Consider the following 25,908-nt stretch of genomic DNA (forward strand, 5'->3'; position numbering starts at 1 on the left):
CTGGGTCTATCTCCAGTGCAATCCGCCGCACTGTGGCTATCAGACCAGGGAGCTCTTCTCTGGGTCTATCTCCAGTGCAATCAGCCGCACTGTGGCTATCAGACCAGGGAGCTCTTCTCTGGGTCTATCTCCAGTACAATCCGCTGCACTGTGGCTATCAGACCAGGGAGCTCTTCTCTGGGTCTATCTCCAGTGCAGTGGGTTTGACAGCCGAGATGCCAGTCACTCCAGAATCGTATTTACTGTTTAAGCAGGGAGCCTCCAATGGAATGAAGCCACCGCACTCCTGTGGAGTCCCTGAAGACAGTGAGGTCACTGTGTCAGAAACAATCAATGGGAACTCCAGAGAAGGACTGTCCGCCTGTCTGGAAGGGACGGAAATAATATTTGGTGTGAAAAAAAGAGAAATGCCAGCAGGGTCTGAGTTTGTCTCTATCCAGCCAAGAAAAGAAAAACCAGAGCGGCTCCACAGAGACTTGAAGAATGTTCTAGGGTGTGTAGGTAGGTTTGTGCGTCTAAGCATTGTGTGACAAATTTTGTACTGTGCATCATTACCCTGCACTTTTACATGGTGGGGGTCAGATCTTGACACATCTGTCATCGTTTCCATGACATCCATCAACATTTTCAGGAATTATACAAACAAGTGAAATTCCAACATTGCTGACAAAAGCGCCAGCATCTGTCGGCGCCGTGGAAATGCAGTCAGCGAGATCGCAAAAACTGAAAAGCTCTGGCCTGACCCTGAAACTATGACAAACAGTTTATTTTTCTGTGACTTTTTTCTCCCAGAGCCTTGCTTATATAGGGTGGAATGCTGGAGGTGTTATTGGTTTTGTTGCATTTTGCTTAGATGCTCAAGACTCAACGGTCTCAAATGGCATTTCATTGGAGGCATCGCTTCTACACGTTTTCCTTTAATCAGTCTGTGAATCTGTGCCCTGAGTGTTGAGGCCAGTCTGTGATGTATGGATCATGTAACAGGGAGGAGACTGGGCCAGAACTGGCGGCCCTGTGCACTACAAGCAAGCGCCTTAACCACAATGCAAGAGAGCCGGGCTCGTCTGCATTCATGGTTTTAGAGCTTTTAACCTCATGTCAGCTCTCCAACAGGGGACAGAATCCGTAACGGCACTGCATCACACAACACTGCCTGTTACAGCAGTGTCTCACACAACACTGCCCGTTACACTTACTTGTCAGCATGTGGGGAAAACCGGACCCAAAGCCCCATCATACTCGCACAATGGATTACTGAACTTTCGAGTTTTATAACACAAAAGTTCTTGTATAAACAAGCATTACTGTAAACACGACCGGTACCTAGTAGCTGGCTGAGACGAAAAACTTCAAATTGGGTCTTAAAGGATCCAAATGATTCAGACTTTATTTCACAGCAGAAATAAACTGAAAGTGAAAATGACAAAGTGTGAGAAAGGAGCTCATTTTTTTTTCATCGTTCAGCTTTTTTATTTCAGGCTCAGGATCCATCAGCGGTTTTCACGTGGAAGGTTGGAGGTTATATGATATCAAACAGCAGTTCCCCTAATCTGGATTACCTCCTCTTTTGCTTTTAACATACCACAAAGTCATAAAGTGAAATCCTATTGCCTGTTTAATTTGACCTCACAATGGGCTCCCTGTTTAATCGGGAGCGAGCAGGAGAACGCAGCCAGTGCTCTGGCCCGATTAGAGGATTACCCTCCCTTTATTAAACAACAAAAGCCAATTGGAATGAGATCTTGGCTCCTCCTGTTTAATGTTCCCATTGACTGAGTCCTTGCCTGCGGTGCTTGTGAGTGGGGTAGTTAGGTGCCTATCGTTAGCTTCTCTCTCGGATCAGCTCAGCCTGTTCAAACCCTGAGCTCATTATCTCACCTATTACATTTACAATCCTGACACCGGGGGACTAGTTTACACACTAATGCAATCCAGCACAAAAAGACAGCACCTTTTGTGTTTTAAAATACCAAGAGTACCCTCTGCTGGGGACGCCACCTGTTAAACGATTATCAAACAGGAATCTATAAAACGAATTCTGTCTTTGGTATTGAACGCATTACATGAAGTGCTATAATCACTGTACGGCAGGTAGAGAGGGATGATCTTCATTAAGAAGACAGGGAGATATGATTTCAACAGTGGGGGTGCAAACAGAATGGTCAGAATCGACTTGCTGGTAAGTTACAGGGAGGGCTGCTCTGTACAGCCATGCACACAGCACTGCTTTCACAAGACACCTTGCAAAGACACTGTCAAATCTTTGCTGTGCTGAATCTGGAAAGGGTGTGGTTGACTACTGTACAGTGAACACAAACCATATTCCCACTTACAGCAGTTACACACGGACATTTTAACCTTTGCCTTTATCAATGCAGAATGTCTTTTTGCTTGCCAGATAGGTCTACGGACGGGATCATTTTTCCTCCTGTTTGAAAATAGATGTCGACACTCTTTTCATTGCACATATTTAGAATGCGCTGCTGCTGGTGTGGATGTGACCGCATACTGTATACCTGCAATTGACAGCATTCTCATTGCTAACATACTGTGTACCTAAAGTGGACTGAGCATACTCTTCCCAACCTCAATATGGGATATGACACTCGCACCCGCACTCGTAATTGCCTTTAGGATGTATTTGTTATCGGCAGGTATTCAATAAATCCATTCATTAATGTGCTGATTTCAAAACAAGAAAAGCTGTCCTTCCCTCACCTTTACAATCGAGTACCAATCAATGGCAATTAACGTGTAAAAGCCGATTTGAAACACATTTTCCTTTCAGCCGTAGGCTGGCAATGAAAACTTGATATTAACACATGAATGAATGGATGTATTTAATACCTGCCGATAAATACTTCTTAAAGGCAGTTACAAGTATGAGCACACCCCTAATATACAGTCTTACCAAAAGAAACAATTTCTTGTCTGTTAAAAAACAATGCTAATACTAATACTTACAGCATTTATCACCAACTTTTTCATCGCAATGTTTTTGTGTACAGCTTACAATACTAGCTGTAACAATCTGGGGCCTGGATTAAATCAAAGTTTATTGCGTTGCCATAATTGTTTTGGCAGCACCGTAATATAGATTTAATCCAGGCCTGAGTGTCTGTAAATTACTACTTCAAGTAGCCCAGGGTCTTTCCTACAACCAGTAAATCTTTTAAAGTAAAAAACCCCCACAGATAAACTAACCATAAAAAAACAGCAGAGATCGTTACCTTTTAAGTGATTTCCTCAGAACCATACCACGTGTTTATTGCATTCTAATGCCTGTGTTGTATGTCCCAGCAGCTCATAAAACCAGTTTTCACTGTAAAAAGGCATGGCGCATTTAAATCCGATAACTGGTTTTAAAAGACCTGATGTAACAGAAACAGGTTCTCCGAGGAGACACTGCACACCTTGTGGGTCTATAGGGTATATTACATATTGGATTTCATGACACTGCGAGTTCTTAATGTGTTTTTAAATGCTGTGTTAGAGGCTTGGTTTTGTCTGCTTGACCTCTTTCTCACAGCAAAGGGGTCACCCTGTTATGAACGGATATACAATCCACTGGAGCAGGGAACCATGACAGTGTCACAGCATCAAAACCGCTGTGCAATATCTGTTCCAAATCTAAAAGCATTGCCATTGCGAAGCCATTTTAAAGCTTCCATGCTGTCAGTTTAACATTCTTATCAGCGCGTAATACTTCACAAAACAAAGCTTCAAGCACAGTGCTTACCTCGATAATGTACAGCACCACGTTCTTGTAGAAACAGTACAGGATGCACTTGGTCACACGGTTGTAACTCCAGGCCCCGTGGACTAACAGTAACTTTTCTAGATAGCAAAACTGCACACGAAACAAAAAAAGAGAAAGAGAAGCCAAGTCAGGGGATTGAACTGTCTTTTTAGTGCTTAAAGGCCTCTCTTGTAATAAAGTCACAGCTATTCATCTGCGGGCTTGTCTTGCTGGCACCCCAAATAGCGTGTCACCAGGCATAATTAAGAACTCCACACTCACAAGACGCTGTCGAAGGCCGCTGTCTTCACAGCATGCTTTTGCTGAGAAAGCTTTTAGGTTACTGTAGCGAGCTCAATATATTCAGCATCCTGATCTCAATATCAAAGAGGCCTCGGAGTGGCTGTTCGGAAAGCGGGTACAGCAAGTGGGGACTGAAATAATCAGCCCCTTTCTTTCTCCTAAATTGCTATGAGGATATTTAACAACCACACACTGTAACACATTTTGTCTTTAAAACCCCCTAATACAATTCTAATTGAATTTGTGATCCTGAAAAGGGTTGGTGTGGGCCTGCCACTCTCTGATGCTTTGCTCTCCTCAGCAGAAACACTCCACAGCAGGCACAGGTAAGTATCTGGGAAATGCCAGCAGACTTCTCTTCGAAGTAAGGGATTCAGATCCGTCCCTCTGCCTTCCCTTCACCTGAGTTAGATATTTGTTTCTGTTCTTCAAGCATTCTTGGTCACAGGTGTTTTGAATGCATCCACTGTTTTACTATCTACCTTTTAAAATAAACAATCCAAGGTAAATATCTACTGCATAGCTTCATCAAACATGGGCTGATAATGCATCATATTTTCATATAGTGAAAAAAAAAAAAGAAATTTATTAATATCCACTGGACATGATCCAGGGAATTTCCAGCTCCAACATCACTCCAACTCCAACACTTCATTATCTGCTGCTTCTGAGATTCTTATTAGAGCACATTAAAGTTGACCGGGCCATGAGAAAAGTTATGTGTCTTTTAACATTTTTTGGGGGAGGGTCCACCACTCACATTGTCCATATGTGCACTAAAGACATGACATGAGTAATAGTTCTGTGGTAGAAATCTTGATTTAAAGTACAGCAGATCTCTATCTCTGCATCTCACATCTCTGTCTTTGGTCAAAACAAGGATCACTGATATTGTGACATGCACGAGAAATGGCTTGGGATCCAAACTGATGGATAGAGCAATAACATGAGCTGGTTCTTTGACAAGCGCCCGTACACACAACAGTCAATGTGTATATGCTGTAATTACACGGCATAGACATTTAGCTGATGGTGTGATCCCGCCTCCTCATTCCAGCCCCAGGGCATGCTGGGGTCCTGACCTGAGCGATGGAGTAATCCGAGGAGTTTGTGGCCTGCATGCCCTCGTTCCCGCTGATCCCGACACCCACGTGAGCGGTCTGGATCATCCCCACATCATTGGCGCCGTCTCCAATCGCCAACGTGATGGCGTTTACGTGCTTCTTCACCATGTCCACGATCTCAGACTTCTGGAGAGGAGACACCCTGGGAGGGGAGAGACAGAACAAGCCCTGTGAGAGTCTCGCACCAGCATAGCTCACATACACCAGGGCAGCAGCTGCACACCACAATTAGCTCTCCTGGATTCTCCTCCACTCTCTGCCATGGCAGGGGAAGTTCTCATGCAAATAGTTTAGTGCTTCTCTAGAGCTGCTGCCATGCACACTGCACCATCTTTACAGACTCTGATCTGTGGCTATGAACCTGGATAGATAAATTGAACTGACAACCTCTGGAATGGCTGGTAAAAAGATGCAAAGCTACCCGTCCTTACTGCGTTTTATTACTGTGGATAATTCTAATATTCTGATTGAAATATTTGGGTCACCAAAAATCCTTGAAGGAATTGTGGATAATTCTAATATTCTGATTGGAATATTTGGGTCACCAAAAATCCTTGAAGGAATTACAGCCTTATTAATGTATACAAACGAACAATACACACTGTCCAATATACACAACGGCACCAACTTGAAACCCTGGAGAGGGCTGCCAGATACAATGTAACAGTGGTATTAAGGGCACCCAGGCATCTGACAAATATGACAAGGTGAAAGGAATATACAATGGCTCATACTGTTATGGCTCAAAATGAATGCAGGAGTGTAGCTAATATTCAGATTACTATTATATTTTTTAATATGAGGAACGATCCACAAAAATAAACGGACTAGCCAGTGGATAGTGTTCCACAGTGGGAGCATTTACATATGAGACAGACGCCATGATGAGGATTTCAAATCCCTCGCCCATCACCGCCTGCAGTCACACATCCCCCACAGCAACTTATTCCACACTCTCTGACAGCCAAAGAAAAGAAACAGCTCGAGAGCTCTAATCAAATTATGTCAAAAGGCATGTAATTAATATCCGTCCCTAACGCTGAGACCTTAATACAACAGCCCTCATACAGGGAACCCATTCCTCTCGCCAAATATCCCCCTCGTGCCCCGTGTTGCTCCTGCTAATCTCCCCCCTTTGGGGGTCACCTCAGAGCCTGCCTTTCCTGCCGGGTCCCTGCCCCAGCTCGCTCGACCTCAGAGCGCAATCCAGATCCGAGAGAAACGCCAGGCCTGGCCTCTTCCGCCAGCAAGGAGCAGGGGGGAGAAAATTCCCATACAGAAACATGAGCCGCAGTTTTGGAACGGCTTTGAAAGAATGCATTAAGCCCTCTGTGGTCCAGGACAGAGTGAAGTCATATATCATTGTCATTAAAGTCTGAAGACAACTGTCAGCAAAAACCCTTCTCCAGAGAGCAGGGAGCAGAGATCACACTTCACCTGAAACGCACTGGGCTCCGAGGCAACCATTCCCAAGGAATTGAGCCAGACGGGCACTAGGGAAATCCTCGAGATCATTAATTCAGAAACTACACAATAAAGTGTTCACCCGCTCGAGTCGCTTCACTGTTAAAGATTTATTTCCCGTCTCTTTCTTTGTTTAAGCAATTTAAACAGAGCACTGGAACCTGCTTTGATATCATTCCTGGGTTTTTTTTGTTTTTGTTTCTTTCAACAGCTGATGAATTGAAGTTAAACGATTCGAGGGTCTAACCCAACGTGTCTTTCCAGCAATGGAAATTTTGAGAAACTTGTTTGATCAAAAAGAAGTGCGCTGGTGTGAATGCTGCGCTCACCCAAACTGTAAGAATAAGGTCAACTTTTGAGTACATTTTGCGTGATTTTTTTTGGTTTTTCACTCACTGGCAAAAGTAATCAGGAAAGTACTACTACTACTGTTTGGGTGGAAGTGCTGCCCTTTACACACATCATCCAATCCTGGCCTATCAGAGCTATATAATGGACTGGTACCTTACCCTTTGTATTGCATTTAATTACTTCGCATCCCTCCGCCTCCCGCAACCCCACCCCTGTACTACCCCCCTTTGATACTGTCTGTTACGGGGGGTCTACTGCCTCGTCCAGTGGGCCAGGTGATGTGTATATATTATACAGATTACTACTCTAAGCCGGTAATCAATCTTTAGTAACAGATCAGTTTTTCAAATCCCCGAATTCTCTAGGCTTTCATTAGCATGGATACAGCAAATCTCTGCAAAGACATAATGACTGGATTATTATTGTTATTTATTTCTTAGCAGACGCCCTTATCCAGGGCGACTTACAACTGTTACAAGATATCACATTATTTTTTACATACAATTACATTATTTTTACATACAATTGCTTATTTATACAGTTGGGTTTTTACTGGAGCAATCTAGGTAAAGTACCTTGCTCAAGGGTTCAGCAGCAGTGTCCCTCACCTGGGATTGAACCCACGGTCAAGAGTCCAGAGCCCTAACCACTACTGCACACTGCTGCCTGACAGACACAGAGTGATCATCTCTTCTCTCCAGGACCTCAGCACACCAGTTTGAGAAGCCACACCCTTGAGCATTACAATTATTACACAGTGACCTTCACCCCCACGACTGAAGTAGCTCTCATAGTGGGAGATGTTGGCTCCCATCACCCTTTCAAGTAATGCTGTAGTTAAACTCCCTTGTATAGTGTTTCACAGGTATTTTCAGATAACGCAAAGACATAATTCTTAGCCCAGGGTCATACAGCATATCAGGGACTGCGTTTGTGTGTGTGTGTGGCTGAGGGGGGGGGTTAAGATCCTTATATATAACTTCACAATGACTTCCTCATTGCTGTGATGTGATCGGCAGTATTTATGACCACTAATAAATAAATTGCTAGCACCAAGAGGTTGGGTTTCATTGTAAACATGCACACGATGAACGTTTTAAATCTGTGTGTGGCAGTGGCACTTTAGAGGAGTAAGGTAGGTGTGTAGCATTAGTCATTGATAAAACGCTGAATTACCAACCGTTCCTACCGTTGCTAAGCAACACAGCGGTTTTATTTGTTGTCCTGCGTTGCTGAAATTGATGGTGTCTCACTTGGAGTTTCTTAAAAATACGTTTAAAGTTACTGTGATATAAAGAGGTTTGTGGTTTCTTATGAAGGGTAGCAGGTCAACAACTGGGTGGTCCGCATCACTTCTAACGTTTACAGCCCCTGCGTTAGTGGGAGTAACTGAGATTTTAAAAACACATACAGTCTGGCTCCCCAGGTAAAGTAGCCCTTTAATAAGTAAAAGAAAAATCAGAAGTGTCTTGAAGGGGTGAAAACTTTCTGCTTCCGCCCTTTTCAGTCCCAGCTGCGGATCACAGAGCCAAGGCCTGCTTCAGCTTTCAGCTCTGTCCGTTTGCTTGAGAAATGAAATAGGTTTCTTCATTTCTTTGGCTTTAAGCCTCCTTTTGAGAAACTCTTCACATTTGCACTATGAAAGGCTTACTGTATGCTAATGCTCAGCTGGGCAATAATTCGTTTTGACTGACTGAACAGCGGTGATTCAGCCAAACCAATGAGCACTCTGAACTTTTAAAGCATGATGGAAGACAGCAGGAAAACAAGGCACCAGCGGTGTGAGAACATGTGTAAAAGTGTGTGTGTGTGTGTGTGTGTGTGTGTAAGCATGAGTGTGCATGTGAGTGTGTGTGTGTGTGTGAGCATGAGTGTGCATGTGAGTGTGTGTGTGTGTGTGAGCATGAGTGTGAGTGTGTGTGTGAGTGTGCATGTGAGATGTGAGTGTGAATGTATTTTTTAGTGCTCTTTTTCAAAAAAATATGTACTTAGTTTCTTATTTTGCTGAAGGCTTTGTTTATAATAGGAAACGATGTTGACGCCTCAAACTGATGATGTGTATGGGAATGACAGCACAAAGAGAAACAGCTAATGTTCCAAAACGAGAAACAAATTAGAGAATGTTAACCTCAGTGCACTCCACAGAGAGAGTGCCAGGTCTGCAGTCACGCAAGTTTAGCAAATCTGGCCTTGTGGCCCCAGGATTAGACTTTATTTGTAGTCGTGCCCCTGAGAATTGACAAAGTGAGTGAGTATTTGTGCCAAGAGAACCGTTCACTGGGAGACTGAACTTGGCAGCTGGTGGCAGAAAAGGAACCAGTTAATTCTTACTACAAGTTCAGTTTTCCCAAATCAGCTACTTAATTGGTGGCCATCTCCTGCAGATTCAGACTAGTGCTTAACCCTTACCTTGGCACCTGTGTCAGATCAAACTTGTCTTAGGGCTTTGATAGCTGTTGGCCTGCCCCCTTTGAGAATGTTAATAACTTGCAATGTTGCTTTATTGATGTTTCTTGAACATGTTCACGTCACTGTCACTCCCAGTATCTGACCATCGCTTTCTGTCAGCCTCCACGAAGCTCAGTCCTGACAGAACCCTCTCAGTTTCTCCGTTGAGGCTGCCTTGTCTTTGCGAGCGTCTCTCTCATAAACTCTGCACAGCAGCCCAGTATAACATCACTTACATCATTCAGGAGAAACTCTTTGTTTTTATTTATTATCACTTTACTGTGCAGCTTTGTGCACGGCTTCAACCAGGTAGTAATTTGTGTTTTTATTTATTGACAAAACTCTACAACAGTACTCCCCCTGGGGCCACAAACGTCATCAACAGCAGGGTAAGCGTTAATGAAATATTCAAAAAGCCGACTCTGCATACTGAGGGTGTGAGATCACCTCAGAGCTTGAGATCATTTCATTTCATATCAAGCCTATCAAGCACTTTCCTTCTAAGGAAGTATCTGCTTTATTTAAGACTAGGCCAAATAAGCACCATTCTGTGTATCTCAAAGACATGTCTCAACTTGCCCAAATCTGGGCTGTCTATGAAGGGCTGAGACACTGTACTATCATAATGATTCTCGTACCACAATGGCACATCACTGGTGGTATTTTATAAACAGTACAGTGTGAGGTCACTACAAGCTCCTAATAAAGTGGAAAGACCCTCAAAGATCAGCAAGAGACGCAGTGGTTCTTGATTTGCCAATGGTTCAGCTCCTTTGCGTATTAGTTCCTATTAAATGAATCACATACTGTGCTCCAGTGATGTTCACAGTTGTACATTATGTTCAGTTACTTCATTTCATTATTTTCGGATAATGCATTCGCAGTTTGAAACTGGGAATATCACTGCTCAATCACACAACCATGAATTTGGAAGAAGTCGTGAGGGCAAACGCTGGATGAATGTCCTCATCAAGGCAGTGTAAGGAGCGTCTTTGTCTGCCAGCACACAGCACAGCATATCACTGGGATGAACAGGGAGAGGGAGAATGAGCAGGGAGGGCAGTACGCAGCGATAAACCAAGAACCGAGACAGAAATACTGAGAGAGGGAGAAAGAAAAAAAGAATCCAGGGAATTCAGCAAAGCAAGTGCGGGCTGGAACGCTTTAAATAGCTTTCAAAACAAATATGGTTTTGTCTGGTGCCGAGTTCACTCACCATTTGGAAAAGCAGTTGCACTCTCCCACTGGTACAACCTAGTAGAATCAGCTATTCCAGAAGCAGTCCTAATTAAGCATCAGTGACCGGTCATTATCTGCCAGATGATTCTTACCATCCTGCTACTCCACCTAGAAAACCATTTCCACATTACAAGCGCCTGTTTATTATAACAAGTGTTTAACATTTATACTAACGCTCTTCTCCACACAAGACCACAACTGCTCATCAACTAATGAAAGCAATGGCTTCTTTCATAACCGCTCATTTCAAACACAAAACGAATGAATCAGCTCTCTGTACAGTTAATTAACCCTTTCAGTCCCGCTTTATCTTAGAGCCGTATGTGCCAGAAATCGAGAAAACAAAAGAGCAGATAATCACATTGGAACCTCAAGGGACTCCTAGGTCCCAGTCTGAGGTATAAATATATGTAACAGGTTTTGTCCTGTTCTCATGTATACTCAAATAATAATATAATTCAGGACTGAAAGGGTTAAAGAGGTACACTAGAATAGGGCAGAGACACAAACACACACACACACGAGTGGCCACGGCATGTGTTGGAAGAGCTGTAGGCAATTGTTTTGTTTTTTTCCCCTCACTTTCCTCCTTTTCTCTCCGCAGAGGGTTACTGTAAAGAATAAGAGAGCGGTTCCTCCTGTCTCCACGGCCAGTGCAAAGTGCTGTGCTGCTCGAGGCTCAGAGAATCCTGCAGGGACAGCCGCTCTGCAGCCAGCTTCCCGTCTCACATCCTGTCAAAACCACAGGGGTCTGGCCTGGTCTCATGAACACACCCGACAAGAATGTGTTCCAAGCAAACATATCACTTTACCTTATGGAGGCTCTCAAGTGCAAGCATGCAACCCAGACCCACCAAGTGTGAGCCTCATAAAACAGAATGTACCTGTACAGTATCTGAGAAACAGAGGTTCTACAAAGAAATGGCACACCGGCATCGCAGGGCTGCTTTGGGTTTCACCTCTTATATGCCACCTTTGTATAGCACCCTATCAAAAACACCCCTGTATACAACAGAATACTATTAACCGATTATACTGCACGCCCCCTGTATCACATGCAATCTTAATGTGAAGTGAATTCATGTAAAAACTGTGTGGGTGTATTTTGAAAAGAGTGTGCTTCTTTTCAAGACAGGTTCTCTAATCAGCTTAATAAAAGGATTGACTATCCAGTTACTCGCCCAAATGTAACTATCCACCAGCATTCAGAACTCCGTTCCAGCAAACAACAGGGTGCAGTCCTGCTAGACTGCCTCTCAGGGGGTTTATTATTGGTCATGATGAACTCCTGCTCTCTGGAAGGAATGGGAGATACAGCTGTGAATCCCTGGACTGCGCTCTTCTGTTTACAAAGCTGTACGATGGAGTTGGGTGGCAGCATCCAGGTACAAGAAAAACGTGTCTTGAATTTTACCAGCACAGCTGCTAGAAACACACATGCAATGCAAGTTTGGAGACAACAAATGATTTACAGCAAGACTAAGGTGGGGACTGCATTGCCCATTTTTCCTCACTCAGATGCCTTACTTACTAAATAACCTGGTATCTCTGAATAGATAAGTGTCTCCTCTTTAAAAAAAATATGCTTAATGAGTCAAGCAAGTAGAATGGTAGAATGGTACCCTGAAATGTTCTCCTTTTTCTAGGAAAGCAATGCAACTGGGGAGGGGGAATTTGCTGCCAGATAACTTCACTCAAACTACTTTCTCACAAAATATCTGTGTCTCCCTTAATAGAAAATTGTAATGAACAGTCTCTCCCACAAGTGCTGTGATAGCTCAAATATAATCCACTTACTACTAATGTGGAATGATATCTATATCTATCTATCTATATATATATATATATATATATATATATATAATGCTATAAATAATAAATCACTTGTTATTTGTTCCAGTCACACAGGGCCATGGTCAGAATGTTTCTCAAAAGCAAGAAAAGATGGTGTTTTGTTTTATGTCAACAATGTGGACTGAAACCATAGCAACCACTTCAGCCTATCTTTGAGGAGCAGTCCTGACGACGTTCTCACTGTGCAGGAAAGAGATACACGAGTGAGCAGGGGTGTGGGAATCTGAAGGAATGCACAGGAACACAGTGGCCCTGGTGCAGTTACCCAAAAGACTTGCCCCTGTCCTCTTCAGCTCTGTGTGTTTTGACTGGCCCACCTAACTCTCCAGATGGTTCTCAAGAATGCTGCCCCCCGACACTGGCCAATTATTAGCTACAAAGCCGCTTCCTGGAGACATGGGCAGGCTGCAGGTTCCGACAGGAAGGCCCTGGTACTGCTAGCAGATGTGTTATTTCAGCAAAGGCCACGGAGGCAGCATTCACAGGCTCGACCCCCTGGTGTACCTTACAAAAAACTCCCAGTGCTTCAGTGAAGTTCCGCCCTGAGAGAAAGGCCAAACATGGGTCAGAGATATTGAGGGAAACACAGATTTATTTCCCTGTTAGCCGGTTGCTACATTTGTCAGAGCTGAAGAGCGTTTGTGAACACATTTATCTTTTGCTCCGGGATGCACCAGCACTCAGTCTGAAGATGTTGTCGCTCTAGGCTTTAATTATTGCGGTTGTATAGACTGAGATTTCCTCAGACATGTTGGGTACCTGTCACTTCCTTACACTAAGCAAACATTAACGGCGCCTAAAGGGAAAATGCTTGATGAACCAGTAGAGAGCTATAATCCTCCTAATGTTTCATTCAGCTTTTGTTTTACACAGCGAGCTCCCCAAATCATTTTTATTGGTGCTTTAATGTTCAGGGTTAAGAAGTTCACAGTAAAGGCCCTGCTAACAAGGACTTCTGGGGCCCCATTAGCTGCTGCACACGTCAGTTTCCCACGTATTTAGTGATGGCTCTGATTTTTCTTAAGAAGCTGGGGCGCCGTTTCAATCTCTCTGATTTTTCTTAAGAAGCTGGGGCGCCGTTTCAATCTCTCTGATTTTTCTTAAGAAGCTGGGGCGCCGTTTCAATCTCTCAGTATTCACCGCTGGCACGGCCCAACACGCACTATTCAAAATATCAGACAGCTCTCATTTGTTTTTTCGATAGAATCAAACTCTGTGTTTGCTGTAACAAAACCCTGGTGTTACTCTGACACTGACTGACAATACATGAATCTAAAACAAGCCCAGGGTGCTGTTGCTGTAAGACCAGACCCTGTAAGGCACAAAGCTTAAATGAAACCCCATCAACAAGAGAGAACAAATCGAAAGATCCAGTGAGACGTGCGGGTGGAACGATGCCAAACAGCACATATCCATTTCCATGTGTCCATGGATGTAGGGATAGTGCTTTAGTGACACAGTGTGTCTCATCACAGTCAGCTCATTCACAGTGCTTTAGTGACACAGCATGTCTCATCACAGTCAGCTCTTTCACAGTGCTTTAGTGACACAGCATGTCTCATCACAGTCAGCTCATTCACAGTGCTTTAGTGACACAGCATGTCTCATCACAGTCAGCTCACTCACAGTGATTTAGTGACACAGTGTGTGTCATCACAGTCAGCTCATTCATAGTGCTTTAGTGACACAGTGTGTCTCATCACAGTCAGCTCATTCACAGTGCTTTAGTGACACAGCATGTCTCATCACAGTCAGCTCACTCACAGTGATTTAGTGACACAGTATGTCTCATCACAGTCAGCTCATTCGTAGTGCTTTAGTGCCTGTCCTTACCTACACAGTATGTCTCATCACAGTCAGCTCATTCATAATGCTTTAGTGCCTGTCCTTACCTACACAGCATGTCTCATCACAGTCAGCTCATTCGTAGTGCTTTAGTGCCTGTCCTTACCTACACAGCATGTCTCATCACAGTCAGCTCATTCGTAGTGCTTTAGTGCCTGTCCTTACCTACACAGCATGTCTCATCACAGTCAGCTCATTCATAGTGCTTTAGTGCCTGTCCTTACCTACACAGCATGTCTCATCACAGTCAGCTCATTCATAGTGCTTTAGTGCCTGTCCTTACCTACACAGCATGTCTCATCACAGTCAGCTCATTCACAGTGCTTTAGTGCCTGTCCTTACCTACACAGTATGTCTCATCACAGTCAGCTCATTCATAATGCTTTAGTGCCTGTCCTTATCTACACAGCATGTCTCATCACAGTCAGCTCATTCATAATGCTTTAGTGCCTGTCCTTACCTACACAGCATGTCTCATCACAGTCAGCTCATTCATAGTGCTTTAGTGCCTGTCCTTACCTACACAGCATGTCTCATCACAGTCAGCTCATTCATAGTGCTTTAGTGCCTGTCCTTACCTACACAGCATGTCTCATCACAGTCAGCTCATTCACAGTGCTTTAGTGCCTGTCCTTACCTACACAGTATGTCTCATCACAGTCAGCTCATTCATAATGCTTTAGTGCCTGTCCTTACCTACACAGCATGTCTCATCACAGTCAGCTCATTCATAGTGCTTTAGTGCCTGTCCTTACCTACACAGCATGTCTCATCACAGTCAGCTCATTCACAGTGCTTTAGTGCCTGTCCTTACCTACACAGTATGTCTCATCACAGTCAGCTCATTCATAATGCTTTAGTGCCTGTCCTTACCTACACAGCATGTCTCATCACAGTCAGCTCATTCATAATGCTTTAGTGCCTGTCCTTACCTACACAGCATGTCTCATCACAGTCAGCTCATTCGTAGTGCTTTAGTGCCTGTCCTTACCTACACAGTATGTCTCATCACAGTCAGCTCATTCATAATGCTTTAGTGCCTGTCCTTACCTACACAGCATGTCTCATCACAGTCAGCTCATTCGTAGTGCTTTAGTGACACAGCATGTCTCATCACAGTCAGCTCACTCACAGTGATTTAGTGACACAGTATGTCTCATCACAGTCAGCTCATTCGTAGTGCTTTAGTGCCTGTCCTTACCTACACAGTATGTCTCATCACAGTCAGCTCATTCATAATGCTTTAGTGCCTGTCCTTACCTACACAGTATGTCTCATCACAGTCAGCTCATTCGTAGTGCTTTAGTGCCTGTCCTTACCTACACAGTATGTCTCATCACAGTCAGCTCATTCGTAGTGCTTTAGTGCCTGTCCTTACCTACACAGTATGTCTCATCACAGTCAGCTCATTCATAATGCTTTAGTGCCTGTCCTTACCTACACAGCATGTCTCATCACAGTCAGCTCATTCGTAGTGCTTTAGTGCCTGTCCTTACCTACACAGCATGTCTCATCACAGTCAGCTCATTCATAGTGCTTTAGTGCCTGTCCTTACCTACACAGCATGTCTCATCACAGTCAGCTCATTCATAGTGCTTTAGTGCCTGTCCTTACCTACACAGCATGTCTCATCACAGTCAGCTCATTCATAGTGCTTTAGTGCCTGTCCTTACCTACACAGCATGTCTCATCACAGTCAGCTCATTCACAGTGCTTTAGTGCCTGTCCTTACCTACACAGTATGTCTCATCACAGTCAGCTCATTCATAATGCTTTAGTGCCTGTCCTTACCTACACAGCATGTCTCATCACAGTCAGCTCATTCATAATGCTTTAGTGCCTGTCCTTACCTACACAGCATGTCTCATCACAGTCAGCTCATTCGTAGTGCTTTAGTGCCTGTCCTTACCTACACAGCATGTCTCATCACAGTCAGCTCATTCGTAGCAGACTAAGGTAGCCCTCTTTGCACAGGTTGCTTGATTTTACTCATGCCCTGTGTCCTTCACCCTTCTTTTTCTGTTCGATACCCAGCCGCACACAGCAAAATTCACATTTCAGAGATACTCCAGTCTTTAATTAACTCCTATATTTTTTTAAATGTAGCCCATTTGTAGATACTGGCGTTATTAAAACACATCATTATCTGATTTACTACACCAATACAGCACACACAATAATAATTAACAATATGAGACTATGGCTGCTTTTACAGCTCCCTTATGAAACTGTTCACAGGGTAATATTCAGTGTACACATTTTAAAGAAGGATTTTGGTGTTATAAATAAAAGGACAACTGCCTGTTGCTAGAGAAATTACTGTAGGAAGTGTGCAATAAGACTATGGCTTCGGGCACTATATCACATTCAGAGTTGTACAACTACTGTATATCAACACAGTACAGACAATTCAGAAAAAGCAAGCAGCTCTGTATCCAAGGAGAATCAGGATCCAACAGGATACTCATCAATCACTGGAAATACTTCATGAAGAAGGAAAGCCATGGATAAACTGCAAACCCGCTATTTTAATAATTGCTAGTGGTTAGTTAGTGTTTATCTGCGGTTACCAGACTTTCAGAGTATAAGACTGGGAATTTTTTCTTTCTTCAATTAATTGACAGCGTAGCAACGCTGAAGCCATTACAACAACTGTATACAATAGCACAGTCATTGGGTGTGTTTATTGTATGTTTCTGAGTGTTCAAGTTGAGAATGTATTACTCACGCATTAGCAACCTGATTAGAGAGAGCCACCGATGGAGCCACACTTACAAACATACAATAAACAAGTCATTGTTTCCATTCTATTGTCATCTGACCACAACATGTTAAATGTACAAAAAGCCAGGTTAGAAACAATAGATCAGCTATTACCATTTAAACAGGTGATTATATATATATATATATATAAATGGGAATACAATAGCAAAACTCGCACAATTTAACAATGTTACTGTTTCTGACTGGGACAAAAAATGAAGGCTGAAAACCGGGACAATCCAAGTTTTCCCTGGACTTCTGGTAACCCTATGTTTATCCGAGACGCGACTCCATATCTTCCTCTCTAGTACCGCACTAACAAGGTGGGTTTTGTATCTGGGATACAACACGGTTCAACTGAAGGCATGAAACCAACTTCTTGGATTGCAGGGCTCTCCAGGATGCAGGGGGTTAGAAAGGAGCAGCACTGACCTGCAGCAGATGACAGCCTTGCAGGACAGCGCCAGATCAAGAAAGCTCTGTCGCACCTCGAAGGAGAGCGCATACTTCAGCGTCTCTCCGTCAATGATCAGGGCCACTTCATTCTCCTTCCCCAGCGACTCCCCCAGCGATGCACAGTGCTGGCTCAACGTCGCTCTCGTTGCCTTGAGAAAAGAAAAAAGAAAAACACATCAGCAGCTAAATCTAGCCACGTCGGACTGGGACAGTGTGGTACATTCATGCATAATTTACAGTCCTCAGCTGGAATTTTCTAATCAACTCCGAACACTGAAAGACTGCTGCTGTGTCATTTTGTCATGTTTTACTTGCAAGGAGACAATTCTGATAAAGAAACACTAAAAGAAACTTGATTATTTCAATGACAAACGTTTCGACTGGAAGTCTTTCTCAGTGTCTTCAGTTGTTTTTTTTTTAGTATACTGACTGTTCAATCACACTATTTTGATGCTCCTGAATATCCAATCTAATCACCAAGCCAAACCCCCAACGATATTGCAGAGGAATACACTCAGAACTAACCCTAAGTGTGCAAACCAACGCCACCTGCTGGACAGTACACAAAAGCTCACTGGTTGTGCCATGCAATCTGAATTACCATTTTATACTAGGCAGTTACTTCCGATGGAGGTTATTTCACTACCGGCAGACTGCTAAATCAATCTCCCCTTCATACAGCACAGTGCTAGTATAAAGTTACCATAATTGAGCTTTCCTAGTTGACACCATTTATTATAACAAAGATACTGCATTTTCTTTGCGAAAAAACCCTCAAGTGAGAATCCTCCCTGTCATCTTCCGTCTCAATTAAAACAAGTGCTTCCTTATTCTCTTCTTCATTTGAAACTCAATACATGTTTACAGTCCACTAGCCTGCAGCATGACATTCAGGAGAGGAGTTCCTATTGAGGATTGCTAAGTATGTGCTTTAAAGCTATGGAATTGGTCCTACGGGCCAGTGTTCTGTACTGCACTAAAGTCATGCAGTATAGTGGATTTGTACTGAATTTAAAAATGTATTAATACATACACCTATGGCCAAAAGTTTAGCATCACCTACAATTTTAGGATTGAGACCATTACAAAAAAAACTGCATTTGGCCTGCATACAGAGTGCATGTTTGAAGCCCCAGCTGCATGTGATGACATACACAGAGTTCCACAGGGACGTCAAGTGTATCACGGGGAAAGAAAAGCCATGCTTAGTTTTCTTCTTGGCAATTACCATTAATTGGAAAAGTGTTCCCAATCAGAGCTGCCTGCCAGCAACTGTTTGACTGCCGCTGGGGCTAAAGACAGAGAGCTACAGCGTGTCTGCGTTTCGACAAAACGGTGTCTTTACAACACAACTAAACAATGACATACCAATTAAACCCCACAAATATATAGAAACCAACAGGGCAGGATTTTTTTTACTTTTTTTTTTTTGCAATACATGCTTATTTAAAACCGGACTGCTTTACTTATCAACATTATATATATATATATATATATATATAATTCTTTTATTTCATTTTTTTTTAGGAGTGTTGAACTTTTCAACATGTCTCAGCAGAGGAAGTTCGTCAGTTTGTGGTATTAAAAGCAGAGACTGTTGTTCATTCCAGTTGTTATGTCTCTGGCTGGCTGTGTGGTATTCCACCTTAGGGTTACTATTGGATTACAGGACTGGGCAGAGGTTTTATTAATGCTACTGTCCCTTGATATCAAAGCAGCCCATTCATATTGTGTAACGCTAAAGACAGCTGGGTTCAGCTGTTACTGAATATGAGCCTTCCTCCCACGTGACTCTTCCCCAGCCTGTTTTTGTATTCTTTATTCCAGGAGACACAAGGCTCTGCTTACATACCCCAGGTCCCTGTAAGCTACTGTCATGACAACACACTAATATCATTCAGTGCCGGAACTGTGATAGCATGTGTACAGGAGCTGAATTGTTTTTTTTAAATATGAGAATTGTGTCTCTTCCTTGAGGAAATGTTTGACTACAGTTACATTCATACCTCATGTCTTTTAGGCATGAATTCAGAATGACGGCTAACAAGACAGATGTAGCAGAATGTTTTTTGCAACAGATTCGTAACTCTGGGTTTTGGCTTTGCAATCCAAATACAGTAAATGCATTAGAACACCCACATTGCTTCTGTAGTTTTGATTTGTTGTGCACATGAAATCAAACCGCTGGAACTGAAAATCTGGGAAAAGTGTCAACATTGGCAAATTAGTGATTGCCTAATTGAATTGATGACTTTAATCAGCCACACGTGCAATTCATTTAAAATAGTAAGGAACTGCATGAGAAAAATGCATGAGACTTTTTAGAAGTTGAATAATTAAAGTACAAAGTGGTCCAACATTTTCACACTGAGTGCCTATTGTTTCTATATCACTGATTACTGTCAGGAGATTGAAATGCTCACCCCCAGAGGTTTTCATGCAGGCAGGTATATAAAGGATATCAATGACACATCTTGAGGTGTTCTAATAAACATGCACACTACTGTAGGTCAAGCAGCTGAGCTTCTATTGAATGCTTATGAAAACAGCCCTAGTCACAACAAGTCATTGACCACAGGATATCTTTCCTAATAGAGACTTTCACTTTCTGGTAACATAATGTGATAAACAAACTGGAGGTTAGACGTTCAGACTTGTTCTGTCGTTGTTGTTCTTACCACCATTACTGAACTTTCATTTTAAAAAAAGGGTGAGAAATACAGCATTCGTTTTGTTACTCATTAAGCATGCCTGCCAAAACGTCACTCACAGGAACAAGCTTTTTCTAGCTGAAGGGTGAGGTTGCAAGCTGTGTTCGTCAATGGTAAGCTATGCCGAGTAGGGGGGTGGGATGGTCCTCGAAGGGTTGTAATTGCAGCTATCCTATGGAGCTGAAAACTTCCTTTACTCGAAGTTTCCACTCTGGCTGTCCACTTGCTCAGCTAAATCACCCCTTACTGTGTGGAAGCACTGTTTGAAGTCAGACCCTGTGAGGTTCAGACCCTCACTCTAAAATTGAATTGCCTGTTATTGTGATACATATGGTATTGTGACACGAGCCACACTGGGAGCTTGTTCTTTCAGCCATTCCGCTCCATCTCTGTGGACTCACTCTTTCTCCCTGGCTTTCATTAGGGAACAAGGATATACAGGCTGTCTAACTGAATCTTTGTATTATTTTCTGTAAAGCACAGTGAGGTGTCTTGGCATGATAAAGCGTTAACTACACAGAGCAAGATAAAGCTTTTTGCCGGTGCGGCTTCTCTTTTCGGATCATCGTCGATCCCTGATGCACCTCTAATCCCACCCCTCTGAGTATTCCCGGTGCAGGAAGGGGTTCGGATGATAATTAAAAAGCCTGTAGTAATCGAATAATCCCAAACACAACAATGCGAGAAATAGAAGCTGCTGAGAACCCATTAAGTAGTGATTTCTTGACAAGCAATTAACTGACTGGGCTATTCTGGCAAATCTGCCCCCTTGTGTGGTCCTGGCTCAGGGCTCCATTCCGTAGCCCAGCGAGTAAATACAGTATACGATGGCTCACAGCTTACATTAGCTCTAAACATTGCTGAAGCCTCGCAGAGGCAGAGATAGTGCAGCACTGGGGTGTTTAACACCAAAGCTCACTCCCTTACACCAAAGGCATTACCTTATCATGTCTTTTGTACAAACAGTCATGGTTTTCATATTGAGATAATGAACATCTTCAAACTGAAACATAACAATATACTGTTCTTAGACATAGAGGGCTAGACAGGGTTAATTTGGGATCAGAAAGGTAGCGGATCTTATCATTAAGGAAGAGGGAGAGCATTTTTGTTTCTAGACCTGATGTACTGAGCCTGATTTACAGTAGCTCTCATGTATGCTTCACGTTCTCCTCGCTTGTGGATCAGGGGGGGTCGTGTCTTATTGTTGGTGTCAGTAGCTGTAGTAAAAACACCAATTACTATTCTAAAATAAATCAACCTGAGACTGTTTACAAACCCATCATTTACATGTTTAAGTTGTTTACTTCTGGTTTCTTTATTACGTGCTACGTTCTATAAAACATTACTGGGGAGTTCCAGAATCCCACAATTCTCTGTAAAACAAAGTGCCTCCTATTTTCTGTTCTGAATGCCTCTTTATCTAATCTCCATTTGTGACCCCTGGTCCTTGTTTCTTTTTTTCTGGTTGAAAAAGTCCCCTGGGTCGACATTGTGAATACCTTTTTATAATTTTGAATGCTTGAATCAGATCGCCGCATAGTCTTCTTTGTTCAAGACTGAATAGATTAAATGCTTTTAGCCTGTCTGCATGTGACTTGCCTTTTAAACCTGGAATAATTCTGGTAGCTCTTCTTTGCACTCTTTCTAGAGCAACAATATCCTTTTTGTAACGAGGTGACCAGAACTGAACACAATATTCTAGATGAGGTCTTACTAATGCATTGTCAAGTTTTAACATTACTTCCCATGCAACACTTTTCACTATACAGTATATCCGAGCATTTTGTTGGCCTTTTTTATAGCTTCCTATATAGCTTGTCTAGATGAAGACATTTCCGAGTCAACATAAACTCCTAGATTTTGTTAATAGATTCCTTCTTCAATTTCAGTATCTCCCATATGGTATTTATAATAGACATTTTTACTGTGGTGCTGATGCTGCAATCATCCAACAAGTTCTATGGCACAGAAAGAAAAAAAAAAAAATGTTCTGCTACTGAAACAGAGAATTCCATACCTATTAACAGCATTTCTTAAGCCTGTAAAGACAACACACATCGCTTTATATTGTTGGTCACCCAAAAATCGACAGTATTTTTTGAAGACCATTTTACCTTTTGACCAATCCCACTTTTGTTTTTTGAATATGAAATGAAAGCTGACCTGAAAGCTCAGCTACTGTATGAAAGAGTTCTGTTGAGTATGTTTCCAGGCGTGTTTTGTTTGTTATTATATAAGGGGAGAGAGGTCAGTGAAAGAAGTTGATGAGTTTGAGACCAATAGTGTCAAGATCCACCTCTGTTTAGACCATTCAAACAGACCCCACTCCCTCTCTGAAACAATTCAATTCCACCGCAAAAATGCAACTTACTGTAGAGAGGTTTTAGGAGAGAAAGAGCAAGTCAGAAAACAGATGCACGCTGCTGTAAATCATCAGGAGCAGGGAGTGTGCATAAACACTCAGTGACAGCAACGCTGATCACAAAACCATTTAACAGTGCATGAACTGACAGCATGATGTATATCTGCTTGTAACCTACCGGCTTGCAGGGGGTCATGTCTAATCACTGGCTTGAACACAGTGCACTGCAGGGCCATTGGGAACAGTAACCAGTAAGTAAATCAAGACATTCACAGGGGGCTTCATACATAAACGTTAGTTTGTGAATTAGCAACTGTAGCTGAATACCAGGAAGAATACCTATTCAGCAATTGTTTTTATTAGATTGCTGATCCTGATGCAAACAGATTTAACACACTAACATAGTTTAGAAAGATTGTCCATGAGAACTTAAAGTAGCTAGGATACCAGCACACATTTTTGAATAAGCACTTTTAGGACTATAATACTGTACATGCACAGAGAAAACTATTGATGATATTATTAAAAAGCGAAAAGAGTTGATTTTTTCATTAAATTCTGCCACTTCTCATCACATAACAAATACAAGCAGAACACACAGCCACGCTCAATGAAAGCACGTGTGGCTGAGGAGCAAGCAGTGTCAGGCTTCAAATAGTGCCATGAATCGATCAATGAATGTCAGAGAAAGTTTATCTGCCTGCTGAAAGAAGACACAGACCCTGCTCCAGCTGAGGAGTGCTGATTGGCGGAGCCGCAGCCTGCTGTGCAACAGACCCCCCCCCCCCCACCACCACCACCACCACACACACACACACACACGCACGCACGCTGACACACACTGTCATCCTGCAATGCGTTTGCCGTTCAGTCACAAACCTCTGTGACTCCTCCAGTGCATATTTGACCTCAGCCACTCCTCTCTCAAAGATGATCTGCCGTGATTAACATATCAAATAAAACACACGATCTCGGACAAATCACTCCAGCCGCTCGCAGGCTGTTGCTGCGCCCAGATACATGAAATCCTATTACAGTTTTAATCACTCAAGCAGTGGCTCTTCTGCATAGGCAGGATTCGGGATTCTTGGAGGTTATGCGGACTGCTGCATAAAGAACACTAGAAATGCATGCAAACTAAAAGTGGATTATTTGACATGAATACAGTATTTTGTTTGATTCTATGCGACGGACAAGCCACACATAGCTACTGTATACCCTGATAACATGATTTACCATTTACTATGCTTTGCCATAGCGAGCGAATGGATTCACCATAGTTTGCATTAATTCCCTGGGCTTTACTAAGCTTTACTACATTTCTATTAGTCAAGATTATTTTATTTAACTTTTCCACTTTGAAATGAGCCATACCTCTCTGTGCGGTACAGTGCTTCCCTATGTTTTACCATACCTCACTGTGCTGTACAGTGCTTCCCTATGCTTTACCATGCTTTCACTGTGCTGTACAGTGCTTCCCTATGCTTTACCATACCTCATTGTGCTGTACGGTGCTTCCCTATGCTTTACCATGCTTTCACTGTGCTTTACAATGCTTCCCTATGCTTTACCATACCTCTCTGTGCTGTACAGTGCTTCCCTATGCGTTACCATGCTTTCACTGTGCTGTACAGTGCTTCCCTATGCTTTACCATACCTCTGTGCTGTACAGTGCTTCCCTATGCTTTACCATGCTTTCACTGTGCTTTACAATGCTTCCCTATGCTTTACCATACCTCTGTGCTGTACAGTGCTTCCCTATGCTTTACCATGCTTTCACTGTGCTTTACAATGCTTCCCTATGCTTTACCATACCTCTGTGCTGTACAGTGCTTCCCTATGCTTTACCATACCTCATTGTGATGTACGGTGCTTCCCTATGCTTTACCATGCTTTCACTGTGCTGTACAGTGCTTCCCTATGCTTTACCATACCTCTCTGTGCTATACAGTGCTTACCTATGCTTTACCATGCTTCAACTGTGCTGTACTACACTTCTGTATTGTTTTGCTTTTACCATGGTTAACTCTTATAGTGGTTACCATCCCATTCGAATAATTCAGATACACAGCAAGGAGGATCCCCTGCTCCCAGGACGCCAGCATGAACAACGTCTTCATTTCTTTGTCAGACAAGGCATGACAATGATCCTCCATGGGACTGAAAAATTCTACTTTTTAAATGCCAAGAGCACAGCAAAGACATCTTTCTCTTTTGTAATGGAAATGCCTGCCTAACCGGCCCTGATTAAGATGAAGGTCTCTGTAAATCTGAATCCATTCGCATTCCAGTGGAGCTCTGTTTAATTCATTATGAGGCCCAGATCTCAAGTAATTGGAAATTGTAACATTTTAGTTCTGTACAGGAATTGTAGGGGGCATACCCGCTTTTTAACCTTGAACCTTTGACCTTTCACACTGCAATGAAGTGGGGCAGTAGCTGCATAATTTGACCTTTGATTTTGTTTTTCAGAAATGTACTAACGAGTTTAAAGTATTGTAATGGAAGACTACCCAGATATGTTAGCCCACCGCTAAGAAATCAGTAAATAACCTCACTGGAGATCAAAACCTGGACCCCCCAGTCAAAGACCCAGTTAGATCATTTGTTTTCTTTCTCTTAAAAAAGAAATCCAAGTTTTAAAATAAACAGAGTTTTAATTAGCGATGAGAGCCACGCCAGTATTCCTCCTGATGAATCGCAGCCCAAGTTTTGTTTGTCTGCTTCTACAACACTGAGCACCCTTTCTGTCCCTCGTTTCTGTGAAACAGAAATTAAATAAAACCCAACGTCTGTCACTTCTGTTCTGTATTCTTGCACAAAAAAATACCAAAGATTGCAAATCAGGGATTGTATTGCTGTCACTCTGGATAGAAGCCACACATTCTCTTATTTTGTCGGACCATTCGAGGTAGTGCCCCACACAATGCCAAGGCTCTCCAGGAGTATGGGGCTGGGCTGAACTTACGAATGGCACTCCTGTGCCCTCGCCTGCTACCTCTGGAGGCCTGGACAATAATCTGGCTTTGGAATTCACCTTAATAACTAGAGAGACCACCTCTTCAGAAATTAAATATATAAAGCAGTGTGCAAATTTATTACAACACCCCAATGCTTTACCCCGCTTTCACTAAGCTGTATAACACATTGCTACACTTTTACTGTACAACGTCAAACTTGTATAAGGGTGAACCAAAGCATCTGGAGACCAAACAGTTGCACCAACACAATACAGCAGCCAGGTCA

At 42.8% G+C, this 25,908-nt stretch overlaps 1 protein-coding gene across 5 annotated transcripts in view; it reads right to left on the reverse strand.

The window, feature by feature from the left end:
* The window catches only part of LOC117962654 (phospholipid-transporting ATPase IB-like), a 140,106-nt gene that overhangs the window by 44,581 nt on the left and 69,617 nt on the right, over positions 1–25,908 (reverse strand). For all 5 annotated transcript variants that reach the window (XR_009329304.1, XM_059027992.1, XM_059027994.1 and 2 more), the window contains 3 exons: positions 17,563–17,735; positions 5,125–5,308; positions 3,740–3,850 (listed from right to left, as the gene is read on the reverse strand). Coding sequence is in view for 4 of the 5 variants with exons in the window: in XM_059027992.1 (XP_058883975.1) it covers positions 3,740–3,850; positions 5,125–5,308; positions 17,563–17,735 (468 nt within the window). In the remaining variant the exon portion in view is untranslated. The remainder of the gene's footprint in view (positions 1–3,739; positions 3,851–5,124; positions 5,309–17,562; positions 17,736–25,908) is intronic.

The sequence above is a fragment of the Acipenser ruthenus genome, chromosome 8 (genome assembly GCF_902713425.1).
Source record: "Acipenser ruthenus chromosome 8, fAciRut3.2 maternal haplotype, whole genome shotgun sequence".
Lineage (NCBI taxonomy): Eukaryota > Metazoa > Chordata > Actinopteri > Acipenseriformes > Acipenseridae > Acipenser > Acipenser ruthenus.